The sequence below is a fragment of the Kogia breviceps genome, chromosome 19 (genome assembly GCF_026419965.1).
Source record: "Kogia breviceps isolate mKogBre1 chromosome 19, mKogBre1 haplotype 1, whole genome shotgun sequence".
Taxonomy (NCBI): domain Eukaryota; kingdom Metazoa; phylum Chordata; class Mammalia; order Artiodactyla; family Physeteridae; genus Kogia; species Kogia breviceps.
The window spans coordinates 13,701,930-13,719,523 of NC_081328.1; the positions used below are offsets into that span (position 1 = coordinate 13,701,930).

General features: G+C 38.3%; 1 protein-coding gene across 5 annotated transcripts in view; it reads right to left on the reverse strand.

Annotated features, from left to right (window-relative positions):
• Positions 1 to 986: 986 nt before the first annotated feature.
• The window catches only part of GOSR1 (golgi SNAP receptor complex member 1), a 43,556-nt gene continuing 26,948 nt past the window's right edge, over positions 987 to 17,594 (reverse strand). For 2 of the 5 annotated variants that reach the window (XM_059046325.2, XM_059046326.2), the window contains exons 7-9: positions 15,790 to 15,819; positions 7,885 to 7,967; positions 987 to 5,037 (exon numbers count right to left, since the gene is read on the reverse strand). In XM_059046325.2, coding sequence (XP_058902308.1) covers positions 4,913 to 5,037; positions 7,885 to 7,967; positions 15,790 to 15,819 — 238 coding nt within the window. In that variant the 3' untranslated portion in view covers positions 987 to 4,912. Of the gene's footprint in view, positions 5,038 to 5,114; positions 5,891 to 7,459; positions 7,522 to 7,884; positions 7,968 to 15,789; positions 15,820 to 17,594 lie in introns of those variants that run through there. The other 3 variants (XM_067020653.1, XM_067020652.1, XM_067020654.1) reach the window with 3 other exon arrangements.

Sequence of the window (17,594 nt, forward strand, 5' to 3'; positions counted from 1 at the left end):
ACAGGGTTTCCTTTTGGGATGACGAAAATGTTCTAAAGTTAGACAGTGGTGCTGGCTGCACAACTAACATAATAAAATCCATCGGTACACTCTGAAAGGGTGAATTTTGTGAATTGAACTATATCTCAATTATACTGTTATTTTAAAAAATATTATTTATTTTGGTTGCACCGGGTCTTAGCTGCAGAACGTGGAATCTTCGTTGCGGCATGTTTAATTGCGGCATGCGGACTCTCCGTTGTGGCATGCGTGTGGGATCTAGTTCCCCGACAAAGGATCGAACCCGGGCCCTCTGCATTGGGAGCGCAGAGTCTTACCCACTTGACAACCAGGGCAAGTCCCTATGCTGTTACTATTTTTTTTTTTTCGGTACGCGGGCCTCTCACTGCTGTGGCCTCTCCCGTTGCGGAGCACAGGCTCCGGACGCGCAGGCTCAGCGGCCATGGCTCACGGGCCCAGCCGCCCCGCGGCACGTGGGATCTTCCCGGACCGGGGCACGAACCCGTGTCCCCTGCATCGGCAGGCGGACTCTCAACCACTGCGCCACCAGGGAAGCCCCGACTATGCTGTTATTTTTTTAAAAAGGATGCAGAATACATGAATGAGAACATTTGGAGAGGTGATGGGAAGTGAGGGATTTTCAAACTCTTTTGGGGGGTGGGGGTCCTCAGATCTATACAATTAAATGTCATTACTTAGGGAGGGCAAGAACTTGTTTTTATTGCTAAATTCTACAATTTAACATTTCCATCATACTTCCTGAAGGTTCATTTTGCTAAGAGATTCTCCTTCACTTCTTAGGCTAAATTATTAGTGGAATATTCCTATGATGTTTTTGAATGATAGGTGATAGATTTTCAGTGCCTGTACTGTTTCACCCTGGGTTTTAGGACACCATGAGAAACACTTATTGATACCAAAGATTTCATAATACTACCCCAAACTGCCTTGATGGCACTATTCCAATACAAACAACAGACACACCATTCATATTTCTAATTTATTATTAAATTACATAACAAAGCTTCTTCTATACAGTCAGAAAATGCACATTTAGATGAGAACAAAAAATTAAGTACAAATACAATAAACCTGGTTCCAAGAAGCCATTTTAAAAGCAAAAAATTAGAAAGTGCATTTGGAATAGATTTTTAAAAACCTGTATTGGCATTTTTCATGAGGAAACATCTTCCATCATGGTAAAGTGTGATTGGAATTGATTTCCCTCCCTAAGAGCTAAGAGGATAGGAACAGATGCAAATACTTTGATACTAAAGTAATAATTTTGATACTTTGTACTAGGCACAAAGAAAATCTGAAAGATCCCTTAGGACATGGCTCAGCTGTCTCAGCTTCTTACCCAATAAACATCCTCAAGAGTCACTTGTTCCTCATTTTCTTTTGCCCTATAAAACTTACGGGTATGCAGATTTATAAAGGAATAACAAGATTAGTTTATAAAGATCATGATGAAAAGCTCTATATCTTTTTGGAGACCAGGCTAAACAACCCTCACCCCAAAAGGAGAATAGAACACAATCATTTTAATTCCCAGCAGAATCCATTTACTCTTTACATTTGCCACAAAATTCAGTGTAACACTAGACATGGCCATTTACCCTCAATAGCTTCATATTGTAAGTTAGAAAATGCAGTCAATTTCCAAGAAATCATATCTGGCTAGTGACCAAACATGAGGTATGAGAAAACCAAAAAGGCTAGTCCAGTTCTTTAAAGTCCTTTTCCTCAGGTTGAGATCATTAACAATGAAATAGAAAATTAATGGTGGGAATGCAAGTCCAAGGTGCCTCAATTCCATAGAGGCCAAAAGTCATTGCATCAAAAAGCTCCATAAGTACATTTTTCTATTCAGATGTATTCAGCGTCCAACAGGAAAGAACTAAAATCAATACTAATTGGTTCCAGATACAAACAGTGCCCTCATGATGACTCCTCTCATTACTCGTCTCCACTCTCAGGACTGCACTCCCATGTCTGATCTGAGTGCTGGGCAGTATGGAAAAAGGCAGTCTCTATAAAAGTGAATCTTGGTAAGCAGGAGAAAGGAATAGTGGAGAAGAAAAGCCCATATTTTCCTAACATTAGAAAAATATGGGTAAGCAATGCTGCAAATTACAGGGACTCCTTCAGCATCGTCAATAATGACAGTAAGAAGAATACAGAAATAGCCAGGAGGGATCAACTGAAGCACTTGAATATCTGGGCTTGAAATTGAGTAACAGATTCATTAAGCATCTTAAACTGAAGTTATCAGCGCACAGTAAATCAAACTCTCAGAAGTATACCTTTTGGAATTTTCTGCCCTTTTTGTTGCCATGGTTTTTCATACTTTTAAGTGAAACGGAAAGTTCTTGAGTGGTTATTAAAAAGATCCCCAAAGGAAAGATCCATCATATAAGACAATGGCTGAGAGAGAATAACTTCCTCTAAGAGGTAAACTTCAGGACAAGGAATAGAAAATTCCTTGGACCCGGCTCTGACTGGCTCTAATAAGCAATTTACTGTTGGCCCCTGAGTCTAGTAACTGGTTTGTAAGGACAGCAAAAAAGTTAAGAAAACCAAGCTGCTTAAAAAAAAAAAAAGAAAGCTAAATGGCATGAAACTGAAAGAGTTCAAATCAGCTATCATGGGATCCAAAATAAGCCTCTACTTGTAAATGGCACATTTCTATCCTTGCTCTAGGGCCTCCTTCTGCAAAAGGAACCATAAGGGATAGAGGAGCACAGCCCTAGCGCTCTACGTTTGGCCCTGGGTCACCTCACTATGGGCTACAGCGCTGGGAGGCTAGTCAGACCTACCCGACGCCAACAACTACACCGCGCTTTGTCAACTTCCTCAGAAGAACTCGTTTCTTTATTTTCATAAAGAAAATAATCAACACAAGTCTATCACTTCATTTAAGCACAACCCTAATGGAAAGGCTTACCAGCCATCAAAAGTGCTTGTCTGCTCAGCTGCAGCAAAAGCTCGATTAGCTTCGGTCCTAGTTTTAGTCTCACACCACCACCCGTTAATGAACACACCCAACAGTCAGACCAGTAAAAAAGACTGGTAGTATAAATAAATAACTTTATTTATGATACTTCAGATTTTCTAAATGACGACTATATAGCAACCAAAGTCCCATAAATTCTAGCTGAGGCACAACCACCGATCAAGACCCTTTGAAAAATCAAAGATAATAAAGTGTCAGGGGAGAGAAGTTTTGTTCTCCCAACAGAGAATTTAATAAATGAACTTATTTCTCTGATCTTTTAAGGTTCACACTGGGAAAACTTAAACTTTTAAGGGCATCCTCAATCAACTGACTGATCAATCAACCCATATTTAGAAAAATAAATCCCATGGTTTAAAAAAATGTATCAAACACTCTTCATACCCAGAACATAATAAAACTTTTGACACCAGCATGAAAAACCTCTTGGTTTCTGCCCCAGACCAGAGGTTAGTCTACCCATCAGCCTGTAATCAAATCATCTGAATATCACCATGAACGCGCTGTGATGTAGTTAAGAACTACACGCTCATATCCCTTTATTCCGCATGGCACGGCCTTCAGCCAGTACTATAAATACCATAGTAAATCCCAAAGGTGAACAGTAGCTTCCTTCCTTGGTGAGGAATACAGCTGTTGCAAGTCTTCGGCCTATTTGTGGTAGTTCAGTTAGAGAAGTAACAGATTTACAGAAACTGAGAAATGGTTAAACTTGAAATGAATTCTGGTGGGTGGTTTAAAATTTTGTCACTGTCCAAGGGTGGTAATAGAAGACAGGTGCAGATCGAGATAGATTCTGTTATATGCACCTTCAATAATAAAGCCATTCTCTGGATGTTTGAAAAAGCTTAAGAGATTTGGAATGAAGAGGTTTTCACAGAGCACAGAATTCCTGGTACATCAGACAGTGGTTCTTAAACTTTTGCTCATAAATGTGGAACACTTACAAATGGAATTATCTGATGGTGACCCCTCACTCGGTGTCTTTTTACATGTGGCCTGTTAAAGAGACCTCACGGAAAACCAAGCGCCCCCCTCACTCCGTGGCCGGCGTTAACCCTCGCACGATGAAGAGCTGCAATGACAGACACTGGCTTTTTGCCGTGGCAGCGCTGAGGTTTCATCGTCTCACAGCAGTAAATACCAACCCAATGGGCGGGATTAACAAAAAACAAAAAACAGTGACTGCCTGTCATTCTTGATGTTTTTCCAGGAATACAGTTAACCCCCCAGTGTGCACGATTAAAAAATAAAGAAAAAAGCTTTTTTGTAGTGCTTGTCTTCTATTTCAGACAACCTCAACTGTGTTGAAGTTGGTCTGTGAGCATCTCAAAGATTCTTTGAAAAATGTAATTTTTCTTGAATACCGAAAGAGTTGGGGTCAAAGAGTAGAAATTTATAGCACAGATTATTATCAAGAAATGTCTTGTGATTTCTCATGATGAGTGTAAAATAAAAGGACAAAAACTATTTTTATTCACCACCCCATCTGGTTGGTGGCTGAAAGGAAAGCAGTCTTTGGACACAGAGGAACTTGGTTTTCTGAAGGTACCAGCTGTAAGGCCAGACTTGTCATCGGCCTCCAACACTTTCACCGAGGCACGGAAACTGTTTCTGATGGGTTTACTTACCTCTTCGGGAGACAAAAGCAACTGAAAACATTTATTATTTTTTTTAAACTAAAAACAGAAGGAAATGTGTGTTAGAAAAGATAGCACAGAAAACCTGTGACTTCAGCTCAACCTGACCATGTCACAGAGTCCGTCACTATCAGTCTTGAATTAATCCTGCCGGTCAGGCTAATCATCAGGTCAGTCAACTTCTCCTGCCTACTTTTTCTTATTCCGGATCAGGGTGTGAAAGTGGTGGCTGTCAAGAGTCCCTGGAGATGTCTCATCAATGGAAAGCATACAGCAGCAACAGGATGGTACAGACACCAATAACCCCACCCAGGATGAGTGAGTCTCGCCGCTTCCTAAGGTTGATCCTCTGGATAAGGCTGTTCACAGCAGGAAAACGATCTTTGGGAAATCTTTATTAAGGTCATATTTGGAAGAAGCCTCTTTAGTGAAAACTCACAGGAATCACAAAAACAGAGTCAGGGGAGTACAGAAACGATAAATGATGAGAAGAAATAGAGGGCAAGAAAGTCACACTGAGGGAGTTACAGCAAACACAAATGCCCTGCTGCTCAAGGGCAAATTCAAGTCTCCCAGTAAACTGCAGTACACAAGAGCCATGAAAAGAAAAAAATTAATAGCGAGAGAACAATGATGACGGCTACCACGTACTGAGGGGTTGCTGTCAGGGTGGGAGCCCGTTTGGTCGGGAGAGAGGAACCCTGCAGGGCACGGAGGTACAGGTGCAGCCAGCTACCACCACCACTATCCTGAGCTTCCTGTCTCTCCTTTTTTTCCTTCTCTTTCTCTCTCTCTCTCTGTCTTAAACCCCTGTTCTCAGAAGACTGGGAAGTTTCGCCAGAAAGGTTTTGAGGAATATGTGATCTTCTCCCCACGGTGATAAGCCCCCTTGGATGCAGGTAATTGGTGGGAACAAACTCTTAAGTGTCTCTATAATCAAGCACTGGTTAATTATTTAAATTTTTAAATTTACTTTACAGCAGTAGGCAGGATACCGTAAGAAAGTGGGTTAAACTGCTCTGGCTGTCTTATTTGGGGAACATAAAAAAAGGAAAGAACATTTTCAATTTTAGGAGTTTTATGGCAGTCACAACTGCATTTTACTCAGTACTGTAAAATATCTTCATATCTTACTTGTTGGTATGTTGCAATAAAAGCACACGCTTCTGCATCCTACATTGTTTTGCTTTTCTAGCACTACACACCTGCAGGTGCATCCTCTCTGTTAACAGAGATATTGTATCAAGGTCAAGAAAAGCAACCACAAAATCACCTAGGTTACTAGAGAGCTGGAATAATCCCTACTCCTGGTGAATCCTCACTGCATTTTCCTGTAAATAAATGACTCTCAGCAGGGACTGCACTGTGTATTTATATACTCTACATATTGTATGCGGAGGTTATGTTTTTTCTAGTCTTGAATTTTTCTGTGCCTACTGAGGAGAACTTTACACACTGTAGGCATTAATGTGTTTTACAAATTAATCAACAAAAAAAGGGGGACAATTTGCAGAAACAACTTTTAAAATGCAGAACAGAAAGCATGAAGTAATGTGCAAAAACTTATACAGTGTAAGGTACAAATCTCATTTAAAGCAAACGCTTAATCTTTCCTTGCTTGGTAAAAGAAGGGTCAACAATCCCGTGAGAGAAAGTAAGAAAACTTTTGACATTAGGAAACCCTGTCTATAGTAGACATATTTCTATGTAGTTTATTACCTTTAGGGGAAACACCCCCCTCCTTCTATAATAATCCAGTTCAGTTCATGTAACAGGGTGGGGTTGACCCTGTCCTCTGACATCAGGTGTACATACACACTCAGGATTGGCCAGAGAGAATATTCCCTCCCCTTGGCCAATGGCTGGGTTAGGAATAGCTTGAGGTAACTCAAGCTAGGGCAACCACAGTCCTCTTGGGACATGTGCCAGAGCTGTCAGAAAAGACGCCCTTTTTCCATGAGAATTTTTGAACTGGTAGGAGGTGACTCTTGTAGCCATCTCTATCAGCGCAAGGAGGAATCTGCCTGAGAATGAGGCCAACACACAAGAAAACAGAAATAAGAGATGGAGTAGGGGAACAGAGAGGAAAGGCAGATTCTTGATAATAAAATCTGAGCCCCTGCATCCAGCCATACCTTAAGCCAAATTCTACCCCTGAATTTTACAGATATACGAACAAATTAATTCCCTCCTTTTCCTCCTTAAGTCAGTATGAATTAGGTTTCTATTACTATCTCTCTATGGAGTCCTGACTAACTCACACCCATTTTTATTTGATTTTTTTAAACATAATTTTGGGAATGATTCTAATTTATGGTACTGATAAAATGAGATAATGTATATAACGGTACTGTTAACTGTAGAGCCCTATATAAAATATAAATGATTTTGGAGGTGTGGTTTTATACTTAGGGTCACAGAGCAAGAACAAAATTCAGCAAAAACTGGAAAATACCAACAGCCTTTCCTTAGGCAAATAAGGTCTCAAACTAAAAGTGACCTTAAATTATCTAGGACCAGAAGATACTCAACTTTTGAAAATTAAAGGTCTTTTCCCCCTTAGTAATTGGGGGAGGAAACTTCCTTCTCTAAAAAGGCTTGACTTCTCAGAGTAAACAAAATGTTTTAGCTTAGCAGGCTTATCAGTTTCCCTGCTGGGTTTCTCAGAAGTAGCAGTAATACTACTTTAAATTGGGACACTGAAGAATTAAAAAGGTAGAGGTCACAATAAACAAGCAGCAAATCTATCCTAGAGTTTAGCTTGTGCAAAATGAAACTATGCCACCAGCACTGACAACTCATTTACATGTATGGCTGTCTACTTCCCTCCCTTTCTAAGCATGTGCCACTGACTTATTCTCCAAACTGAATAAAGAAAGAAAAAAAAGCACATAATTTATGACGTTTAGGTAAAAACTGTGTACACTGTGGAGTTCTAACTTGGATTCAAGAGCTTTTAAAATGTAAAATAATTTTGTGAATTTGAAAATTCACCTAATTATTTTCTAGATCTACTAGTATTAACCCTCTGGTGTGCAATCTTTTAGACATGGCATTAAACAGTATGATCTTTCAGGAGTGCAGGGCATATCATAATACAGAATTACTGATGGCCTCTACTGTTACTGATGATGGCAACTGTCCAGAAGAGGGGGGAGAGTGGTGAAGCACATACACAGATTTTTTTCCCCCAAAAAACCCCAGATTTCAAGCTCCCAAAAAGGATACTGGCCAAAGTGTTCATTTTGCTCTGAATAGACTTCAACATTCCTCTCTGTGAAGTCATATTTTCTTTTGTTGCCATAGCAATGCTGCAAGGGAGGAAAAGAGAAGCTCATTAAACTGATGTTTCAGATGATCCTGCATGCATCCATCATACCCTTAAAAGTGAACAGAAAACTAAGGTGAGCACGTCACCTTTGAAAAGCACTGGGCAGGAACATGGAAAAAAAAAATCACCTCCCAAGTCGTCTTCCCATTGTCCTTTTTCTCAATGACCACTTCATCCCCAATGCTATCCTCTGACTTTTTTTTGGACAAGGCAGTGAACTGTTTCCTGTTGGTTGCTTTTTTTTTTTTCCAAAGTAACAAATGAAATAAGACAACTGACAAATCACACATTACAAAAGCTTCTTAAAATGGTTAAGGGGCCACGTACTAAAATATCCTTAATCAGGAAAAACCCTTGAGAGGGAAGTAGGGAATTACAATTATTAAAATAGAATCAAAGGTGCAACATATCACAAAATATTTATATACAACCAGCCCTTAACTTATGGAAAGATTATGTTCCAGGGGCTTCCCTGGTGGTGCAGTGGTTGAGAATCTGCCTGCCAATGCAGAGGACTTGGGTTCGATCCTTGGTCCAGGAAGATCCTACATGCCGCAGAGCAACTAAGCCCGTGAGCCACAACTACTGAGCCAGCGCTCTAGAGCCCGTAAACCACAACTACTGAGCTTGCATGCCGCAACTACTGAAGCCCGCGCGCCTGGAGCCCGTGATCCACAACAAGAGAAGCCACCGCAATGAGAAGGCCACACACCACAACGAAGAGCAGCCCCCGCTCGCCACAACTAGAGAAAGCCCACGCGCAGCAACGAAAGACCCAACGCAGCCAAAAAATAAATATATTTAAAAAAAATTATGTTCCAAAACTCCATTTGAGAACCAACCAAGTAGATTTTAGGACACACATGCAACATTAACCTGGTTTCCAAGCCAGGTGACAAAGGTCACAGATTCATTAAGCAAATGAGAAAGAAGGGAAGTCACTTTTTCACTCTTTGTACAGTTTCTTTCATGTAACTACTCTGATGTGCTTTTTAAAGAAATCTCAGTTAATATCTTTGTGCTATCACTGCCAGGATTATTAAATTTCAATAGTCTTATCTTCTTGGACATTAGTATCCCAGAGGGCAGGGTCAGTATACATTTTGATACGTAACACACAGGGGAGCATTTTAGATACTGACATTATAAAAAGCAGTAGAAAATAGGAAGATCTTCAATAATTCTGAAAAAATGTGGAACATTAAAAAACCCAAAAGGCAACAGAAATGAAGATATTCTGGGAAGATGGTAGAGAACAAATTCTTGACCTAATCTCTGGCCCAATTTCCTCTATGGAAGAACACAAGACAAAGGCAGACATGCCGGGGAGGGTCCATCTGAGGTCCCAAGTTCTCTTGAGATCTCGAGGGAAGAAAGCCAGGGAGGGCTACACTCTCTCAAGCAAGGGAAGAACCAAAGAACTGATGGCAGGGAAGACTATATTTTTCTTCAAGCCTGGGGCAAAGATGTAGGTTTCACTGCATCTTGAGAAGCCCAGACAGTGGAAAGTAAGGGTCTGCATGTACAGGGGCTGCAGTGATTCACGAACTGCTCTCAGTCCCTACAGCTGGGAAAGGACTGCTACACACAGCCAGAGAGACGTATAAGCAGAGAGCTGACATCGACAAGCTGGTGTGACAACGAGCCCCTAAGAGGGAAAACTGCAGGGCCATCTACCGCCACCTGTATGTACCTGCTTTAGGGTCTCTAATAGCCTGACCTACCAGAGGGCTAAATGAACACATTTTTGGACAGGCCAAGACCAGGTATGCTACTGGAGGAAAATGTTAGTGGGAGTACTTGGAGCAAATGACAAATGAATCAACTGAAATTTCAAGATCTGAGAAGGCAAAGAAGAAACAAAAGTGTGTAGGGAGATACATAAAAGGATAAGCATTATTTGAAATAGTGAAAGACAAATGAAATAATACTCCCCAACACCACCCCCTCCCCGCAAAACCTGGTAACAACACTGGAATGGTTTAGTAGATTATGGTACACCTGTACTATGAAATAATATTTGCTTATTAAAAGAATGAGTCAGAATTATTTCCATTAACCTGGAGGGATGTTTATGACATATTGAATGATTTAAGTGAGCCACAGTATGTGTATAGTATTAGTCCTTTTTTATTTTAAGAAACACTCAAAACATCTTCGTGTACATATGTTTGTATGACAGTGAGAAAGGTATCAGAAAGATACATAATTGTCAGTTAATACAAGTTACTTCAGGGGGTAGGAATGGAGAGGCACCACCAGGAGACAAACTTTTTCTTTATACATTTTAGAATTATTTACATTGTTATAGTAAGAACATTGTACTTTTATAATACATAAACATCTAATAAAGAAAATCAAAAATAAAATTAGAGGAATTCCACCTGAGTGATTAAGAAACGTTAATAACATTACTAGTACCAAATCCCCTACTGTTATTCACCTCAGTACTACGAGTCAAGTAATGATTTATAAAGCTTTTCCCAGATCCTAGAAAATCTAAAGAATTGAAGGGATCAGGTATATCGGAAGACAGAATGAAAATTTGTAAAAGGAGTTGTCAGACCCCTAAATTACCTGCTCTAAACCATACAGGCAGGTGACTGCCCTCAGTTCAGCAGAAAATCTAACCAAGAAGAGACCTACAGATACTGACATTTTAAATCCCCCAATGAAACAGCCAGGCCCCTTCCTGATCACCCACGGTGAAGCCTCCCACTCAACAAATCCTACCACTCACGCACACAGAATGAGCATCCAATCACTAGATTTGGAGCCTCACCCTTACATATGAACAAAGAGCCAAGGTTCACCAGACATTTGAGGAGAGCCTCTAACATAAAAGGCAGAGATCCAAACAAACCAACAAGCAAACAGAAGAGTGATTCTGAGGAAACAGAGGCAATAAAGGAGGCTCATGAAACTCTAAAATCAAATTATATTTAATGCCCTCCAAGAGATAAAATATCACATCCATGAAATATACAAACATAAATGTGTGTGTGTGTGTGTGTGTGTGTGTGTGTGTGTGTGTCTATACCTTTAGAGAGCTCGTATAAGTTACAAAAAGGAGTGGAAATAAAAACATAACAGAGCGTTAGAAGGAAAAATTGAGTAAACTTCCCAGAAAGTAGGAAAAAAAAAAAAAGCAAGACAGAGAAAAGGTAAGAAAGGATCAAGGAAAGGTAAGGAAGGAAGAGGTACAAACTATATAAAACAAGCTACAAGGATATATTGCCCAACACAGGAAATATAGCCAATATTTTATAATAACTAATAAATGGAGTAAAACCTTTAAAAATTGTGAATCACTATATTGTACATGCATATCTTATATAGTATTGTATAGCAACTAAACTTCAATAAAAAGTTAAGTTTTAAAAAAAGGGGGTACACTTCCCTGGCGGTCCAGTGGTTAAGACGCCGCACTGCCACTGCAGGAGGTGCAGGTTCAGCCCCTTGTTAGGGAGCTAAGATCCCACCTGCCACATGGCGCGGCCTTACAAAAATAAAAAGGAACTAGGAAAAATGCATGTTGTGGTTCCACCATTCAGGAGCTGGTTACAGTAGGGCAGCTCCCTAGACCATCATGGACTTCCACTGCCCAAGATTATCCTTGGTCAAGAACAGGAACCCCATTTCTAGTGTCCATAACCAGTGTTCTACAAGCAACCACCGTTCCCTATACAGGGATTAACACTTACCCATATGGCACTCTCACAACTTACTGATTTAAGTCATGGACAAGTTTGGTGACGGCACATACTAACCTGCTATGGTTCATATCATTCCACTTTTTCTAAATGCCCAACTATACATGTGTCTGCCTATATCTATGAATATGTTCATATTTTTTATTATTTTTACATAGATACAAACAGAGATATAGAGAAAAATAATTATTAACCAATCTAGTGGCTGTATTTTAGGTGAATTCTTTTTTTTCCCATTTGGGTATATTTGACAAATATAAAGTGTATATTAAAAAAAAAAAAAGGATCAAGAAGAAGGAGGAGGGCTTCCCTGGTGGCACAGCGGTTGAGAGTCCGCCTGCCGATGCAGGGCACACGGGTTCGTGCCCCGGTCTGGGAAGATCCCACATGCCGCAGAGCGGCTAAGCCCATGAGCCATGGCCGCTGAGCCTGCGCGTCCGGAGCCTGTGCTCCGCAATGGGAGAGGCCACAACAGTGAGAGGCCCGCGTACCACAAAAAAAAAAGGAGGAGGAGGGAAGAAAATGATAAACATAAGAAAATTTCTCAGATCTGAAGATAAGTTTCCAGACTATAAGAGCCCACCAAATGCCTAATTCAATTGACTAAAAAAGATGCATGTCAAACTCATATGGTGAGATTAAAAACAAAAACATAAGGGAAAAGGGATGATCTTAAAAGCTTCCAGAGGGAAAAAAATGCTTATCAAATACAAAGGACCAGAAATTTTAATTGGCATTGGACTTAAAAAGCAGCACTGGAAACAATGCTTTCAAAAATTTCAAAATTATTTTCAACCTAGAATTCTATATCTTAGCTAAACAATGAATCCAGAATACGGGTAGAATAAAGACTTTTTTCGATGTGTAAAATCCAAAAATTTTACCTCCTATTCTTTCTGAGGAAGCTACTAAAGAACATGGTCCAACATAATAAGGGAATAAACTAAGAAAGTGGAAGACTTTTTTTTTTTTTTTTTAGAAATAAGTGATCCAATAGAGGAGGTCATTTTATGATAATGGTGAAATGACATCCCAGGACCAGTACAGTGAATGCACCAGGTCTAGAGCAAAACCAGTCAAGATTAGAGCAGAAAGAGGCGGGCAATGTCAACTTTATAGCACATTGAATTTTAGATCCAAAAAGTAAAAAGATCACAAGAATAAGAGTCAAACTAAGAACATCCTTTGCATCATTAGTTCTTATTCATAATTTTCCAGGTTAAGTGTATATCTATGATAGAATACGATACATTTAAAATGTGGTTGTTTTATAATAAATTTACTTTACCAGGTATTTTTAAATAGGTATTATGGCCTTGTAAAAAGTTATAATTCAAACCTGGGCTGAGATATGAGGCCAATCTCTGAATCATATATATGCCTCTGTTTTCTTAAACTGGGACTATCACCACCTCCTATGCACTCTGACTCAGAAGTAGATAGGGAAAATTAAAAAATAATTTCCACAAAGCACTTTGTATTCCTTGGAGAATGGATATTATCATCATACATTATGTTATTATCTTGTTGAATATGCATGATTTCCAGTACCACACAAAGTATATCTAGACATACTTTCCCATCTTATTCCATCATCTGGAGTCAAGCTGAGTGAATCTAGGCTGTTGTTATTTCAAGGGTCAAATATGCAGAGGCAAAACATAAGCTCCAAATAATATATAATGCTTTTAAAATGATAAATTATTGATGTGTTTACTGGAACTTCAACTTTCTGTGAACTAAACTCACCCATTCTGTGAACTAAACTCACCCATTCTGTGAACTAAATTCAGACACTTATTTTTTCAATAACAGACAATACCAGTTATATATTTAAAGCTTAAGAATACATTTACAAATATTAAAAATATCCGGGGCTTCCCTGGTGGCACAGTGGTTGAGAGTCCGCCTGCCGATGCAGGGGACACAGGTCCGTGCCCCGGTCCGGGAAGATGCCACATGCCGCGGAGCGGCTGGGCCCGTGAGCCATGGCCGCTGAGCCTGCGCTCCGCAACGGGAGAGGCCCATGTAACGCAAAAAAAAAAAAAAAAAAAAAAAAAAAATCGTTTTTTTCAATAAACTGGTGTCAGCTTACATTCAGTTGTGTGCATATGCTAAAAATACAGCTCTAAAAGGAAAAGGTAAAATTTTACATGTAGAATATGTAAAAATTATTTGACACTTAAATTTTATATTATCCGTAAGTAATAATAACTAGCTTTATATTCAGTAAAATTTCACTTGTGATACCTATCATATTTTAAAACAAAGTGAAATAGTGAAATAAAAGGCCTTCTAATTACATGTTTTTTTTGCTTTTTAACTAGCAAAATAATATCAGTGACTTGATAGTTCTCAAATGTTCCTATCCTATGAGGCACTCCAAATTTTTATACTCATATCACCTGCCCTTAAAAAGGCCAGCTTGGAATCGAAAAGCTTAAGGCAGCCTGGTGCCAGAAGATATGGTATAAAGGAAGAAATAAAAGAAAGAAAAAAAAGGAAAAGGTTTATACGGAAACCTTAAGTAAAGAATCCTTTGCAAAACATGACCCAACTTCATGTGCTGATGAAAGGGAAAGAGTCACAAGGGAGATATTTCAGTTGATAATTAGGCAATTTTGTGAAAACGTTGGTCAGATGGAAGACCCAGTGCATGCAGTTCAAACAAAATTCCAAGATGTGATAACTGTGTATTATTATAAAAGATAATTTACTAAGATTATTAAATAATGATAGGATCCATTTAATAAAATAAGAATCCATGAGTCCATTTCAACATATTTAGGATATGAACACTGAAATATTTAGAGGTAAAGAGGCAACATGTCTGCAACTTATTTTCAAGTAGTTCAGAAAAAAAATTGCGAAAAAGCAAATGTGGCAAAATGATAACATTTAGGGCATCTAGGTAAAAGGTATAAGGAAATTCTTTGCACCATTGGAACTTTTCTGATATCCGAAATGAAATCAAAATTAAAAGTTTTTAAAAAAAGTATAAATAATAGAGCTGCCATTTTCAAATTACCTAGTATCATCCAGGCACTGTATTAGGCATTTTACTCATATTCTCTTTAATTTTCAAAACAATCTTCTAGAGTAGGTATTATCATCAATCCCATGTTTTCAAACACATAAGAAAATGAAGATTTCAAGAAACTTATCCAAGACAGAGATCTAATTAAGTAGCACAGCCAGGTTTCAAACCAAATAACACTCCAAAGCTTGTCCTCTTTCTGTAAGGTAGTAAATATAGTAGTGGTTTAGATAGAGCTCTTATTCTACAGTTAGAGACTCAGATTTGAGGATTTGAATCCTCAATACTATTTATTAGTCATGTAACCATGGGCAAATTACTTACCTTAACTTCTTTTTTGTTTTGGAGATAGTATCTAGTGATCAGTGCCTATCTCATGAGTTATTGAGGAGATTAAATAACATACAGCATGTAAAACACTTGAACACAATACCAAAGCCTATGGTAAGAATACAAATGTTTGTTGTTTTTCCCATGTACTTTGTTTTACCTTTCCTGAAAAATAGTGCTGTAGACATTGCTGAATTTTAAAGCACGGAGACCGTTCCTAGTTAACTTACTTTTTTACTGTCTTAAAATAGGTACTTAAAAATTCACCAAACCTAGAGAATTAAGCAGTTCAAACCAACATATTTCCCTTACCTTAAGCAAGAAACTACTTTAATGTTATTACAGATAATACTAGATTTTCTATAGCTGCTGTAACAGAAACCAAGTCTACATAAATGGTATACATAAGACATTTAACAAATCACATGTTCAAGACTGTTTTCATTAAAAAGTAAGAATAAAAAGACAGAGGTGAAAATACTGAGTATGAATTAATCAGAAAAATTAACCTAGGTAAAACAGCTCAATTCTACTAATTCTGGAAACAAATATTTTTGGCTTCAAATGTATCTTACAAGGGAAAGTCACAGTAAAAATACATTATTACCATGTAATGAAATTCTCATCTTTAAGGAGGATGAACTGACTTTAACTCTAGTTATAGAATTAACTTTATCTGTTCATTTATATGCAAACAAACAAAACCAAAACATTTTTCCTACCTTATTGTCTCTTCTATTAGACGATCTGAGCTGCAAATAAAAAGAAAATTCAAATTCTGGAATTATTAAACGCACATTTAAAAGTTGCACTTAATTTTTCTACATTTTACAGATAGACTACTTTTCAAACCATTTATGTAAAATGGCCAAAGGTGAAACAGTCTGAAGAACAAAATAATGATAGTGCTGGATTATAACCCAGAGTATAAAATAAGACTATGAGTCTACCTGGTAATAAACAGTACTGTAAAGTACACAAAAGCACAACCACTTGTAGAGGATGCACGCACGTGACAATGTACATCAGACACGTGAACTAACTTACATGATTGGACATGCGAACGCAAGTTCGCGTCTTTGAAAGTTCACAACTTGAAGGTTCGTATGTAGGGGACTTACTTATTGTTTCAGCACCATTTGTTGGAAATATTCTCCTTTCCCTCACTGAATTATGTTGGCACCTTTTGTTGGGAATTAATTGGCCATATGTTAGTTGGTTTATTTCTGAACCCTGTTCTGTTCCATTAACCTTTATAGGTCCATCTTATGCCAGTAGCTTACTGTTTTGATTATTACAGCTTTATAGTAAATCTTGAATTGAGATAGTGCAAGTACTCTAACTTTGCTTGTATTTTCTGAATTTTTTGGATCTTCCAGGTCCTTTGCATTTCCATATTAATTTTACAGTCAGAATGTAAAACATATACTGGGAATTTAAATAAGATTACATTGAATCTATAGAACAATTTGGGGAGAATTGCCATCTTAACAGTAGCAAATCTTCCAATCCAGAAATATGGTATGATTTCCATTTATTTAGGTCTCCTTTATTTAATTAATTAATTAATTTATTTTTTGTGCTAGGCGGGCCTCTCACTCTTGTGGCCTCTCCCATTGCGGGGCACGGGCTCCGGACGCGCAGGCTCAGCGGCCAGGGCTCACGGGCCCAGCCGCTCGGCGGCACGTGGGATCTTCCCGGACCGCGGCATGAACCCGTGTCCCCTGCATCGGCAGGCGGATTCTCAACCACTGCGCCACCAGGGAAGCCCTAGGTCTCCTTTAATTTCTCTCAGCATTTTATGGTTTTCAGCATAAAGATCGTGCACAAATTATATTCAGTTTACTTTAAAATATTTCCTATTTGAGGATGTATTGTAAATGGAATTAAAAAGTTTTAATTTTCTAATTGTTTTTGCTCGTATAGCAATAGAATTTATCATTATATATAACCTTTCATCCTGTGAACTTGCTAAATTTACTTACTAATTTAATAGCTTCTAGGTAAATCCTTTGGGATTTTCTATTTATGTAATCTTGTTATCTGACAAAAATAGTTTTATTTCTTCCTTTCCAATCTGTATTCCTTTTATCCCTTTCCTCCCTTATTGCACTTGCTACGACCTCCAATACAATGCTGTAAAATGTGGTTAGTGCAAACATTCTTGCCTTGTTTTATATTTTAGAGAGAAAACATTCATCCTTAAGCTTGATATTAACAGTTTTTGTACATGCCTTTAATCAGGTTGAGGAAGAACCTTTTCCTTCCTATTTTGCTTATAGTTGTTTTTCTGTTGGTTGGGTTTTTTAGCTTTTTAGTTTGAAATAATTTTAGACTTACAGAAAAATTGCAAAAAATAGTACAGAGGATTCTCGTAGACCCTTCACTTTGCTTTCCTAATGTTAATGTCTTACATAACCCTAGTACAATTATCAAAATCAGTGAATTTAACATTAGTACAATAATATTAACTAAACTACAGACTTTATTCACCAATTTTTCTACTAACGTCCTTTTTTTTTAAACA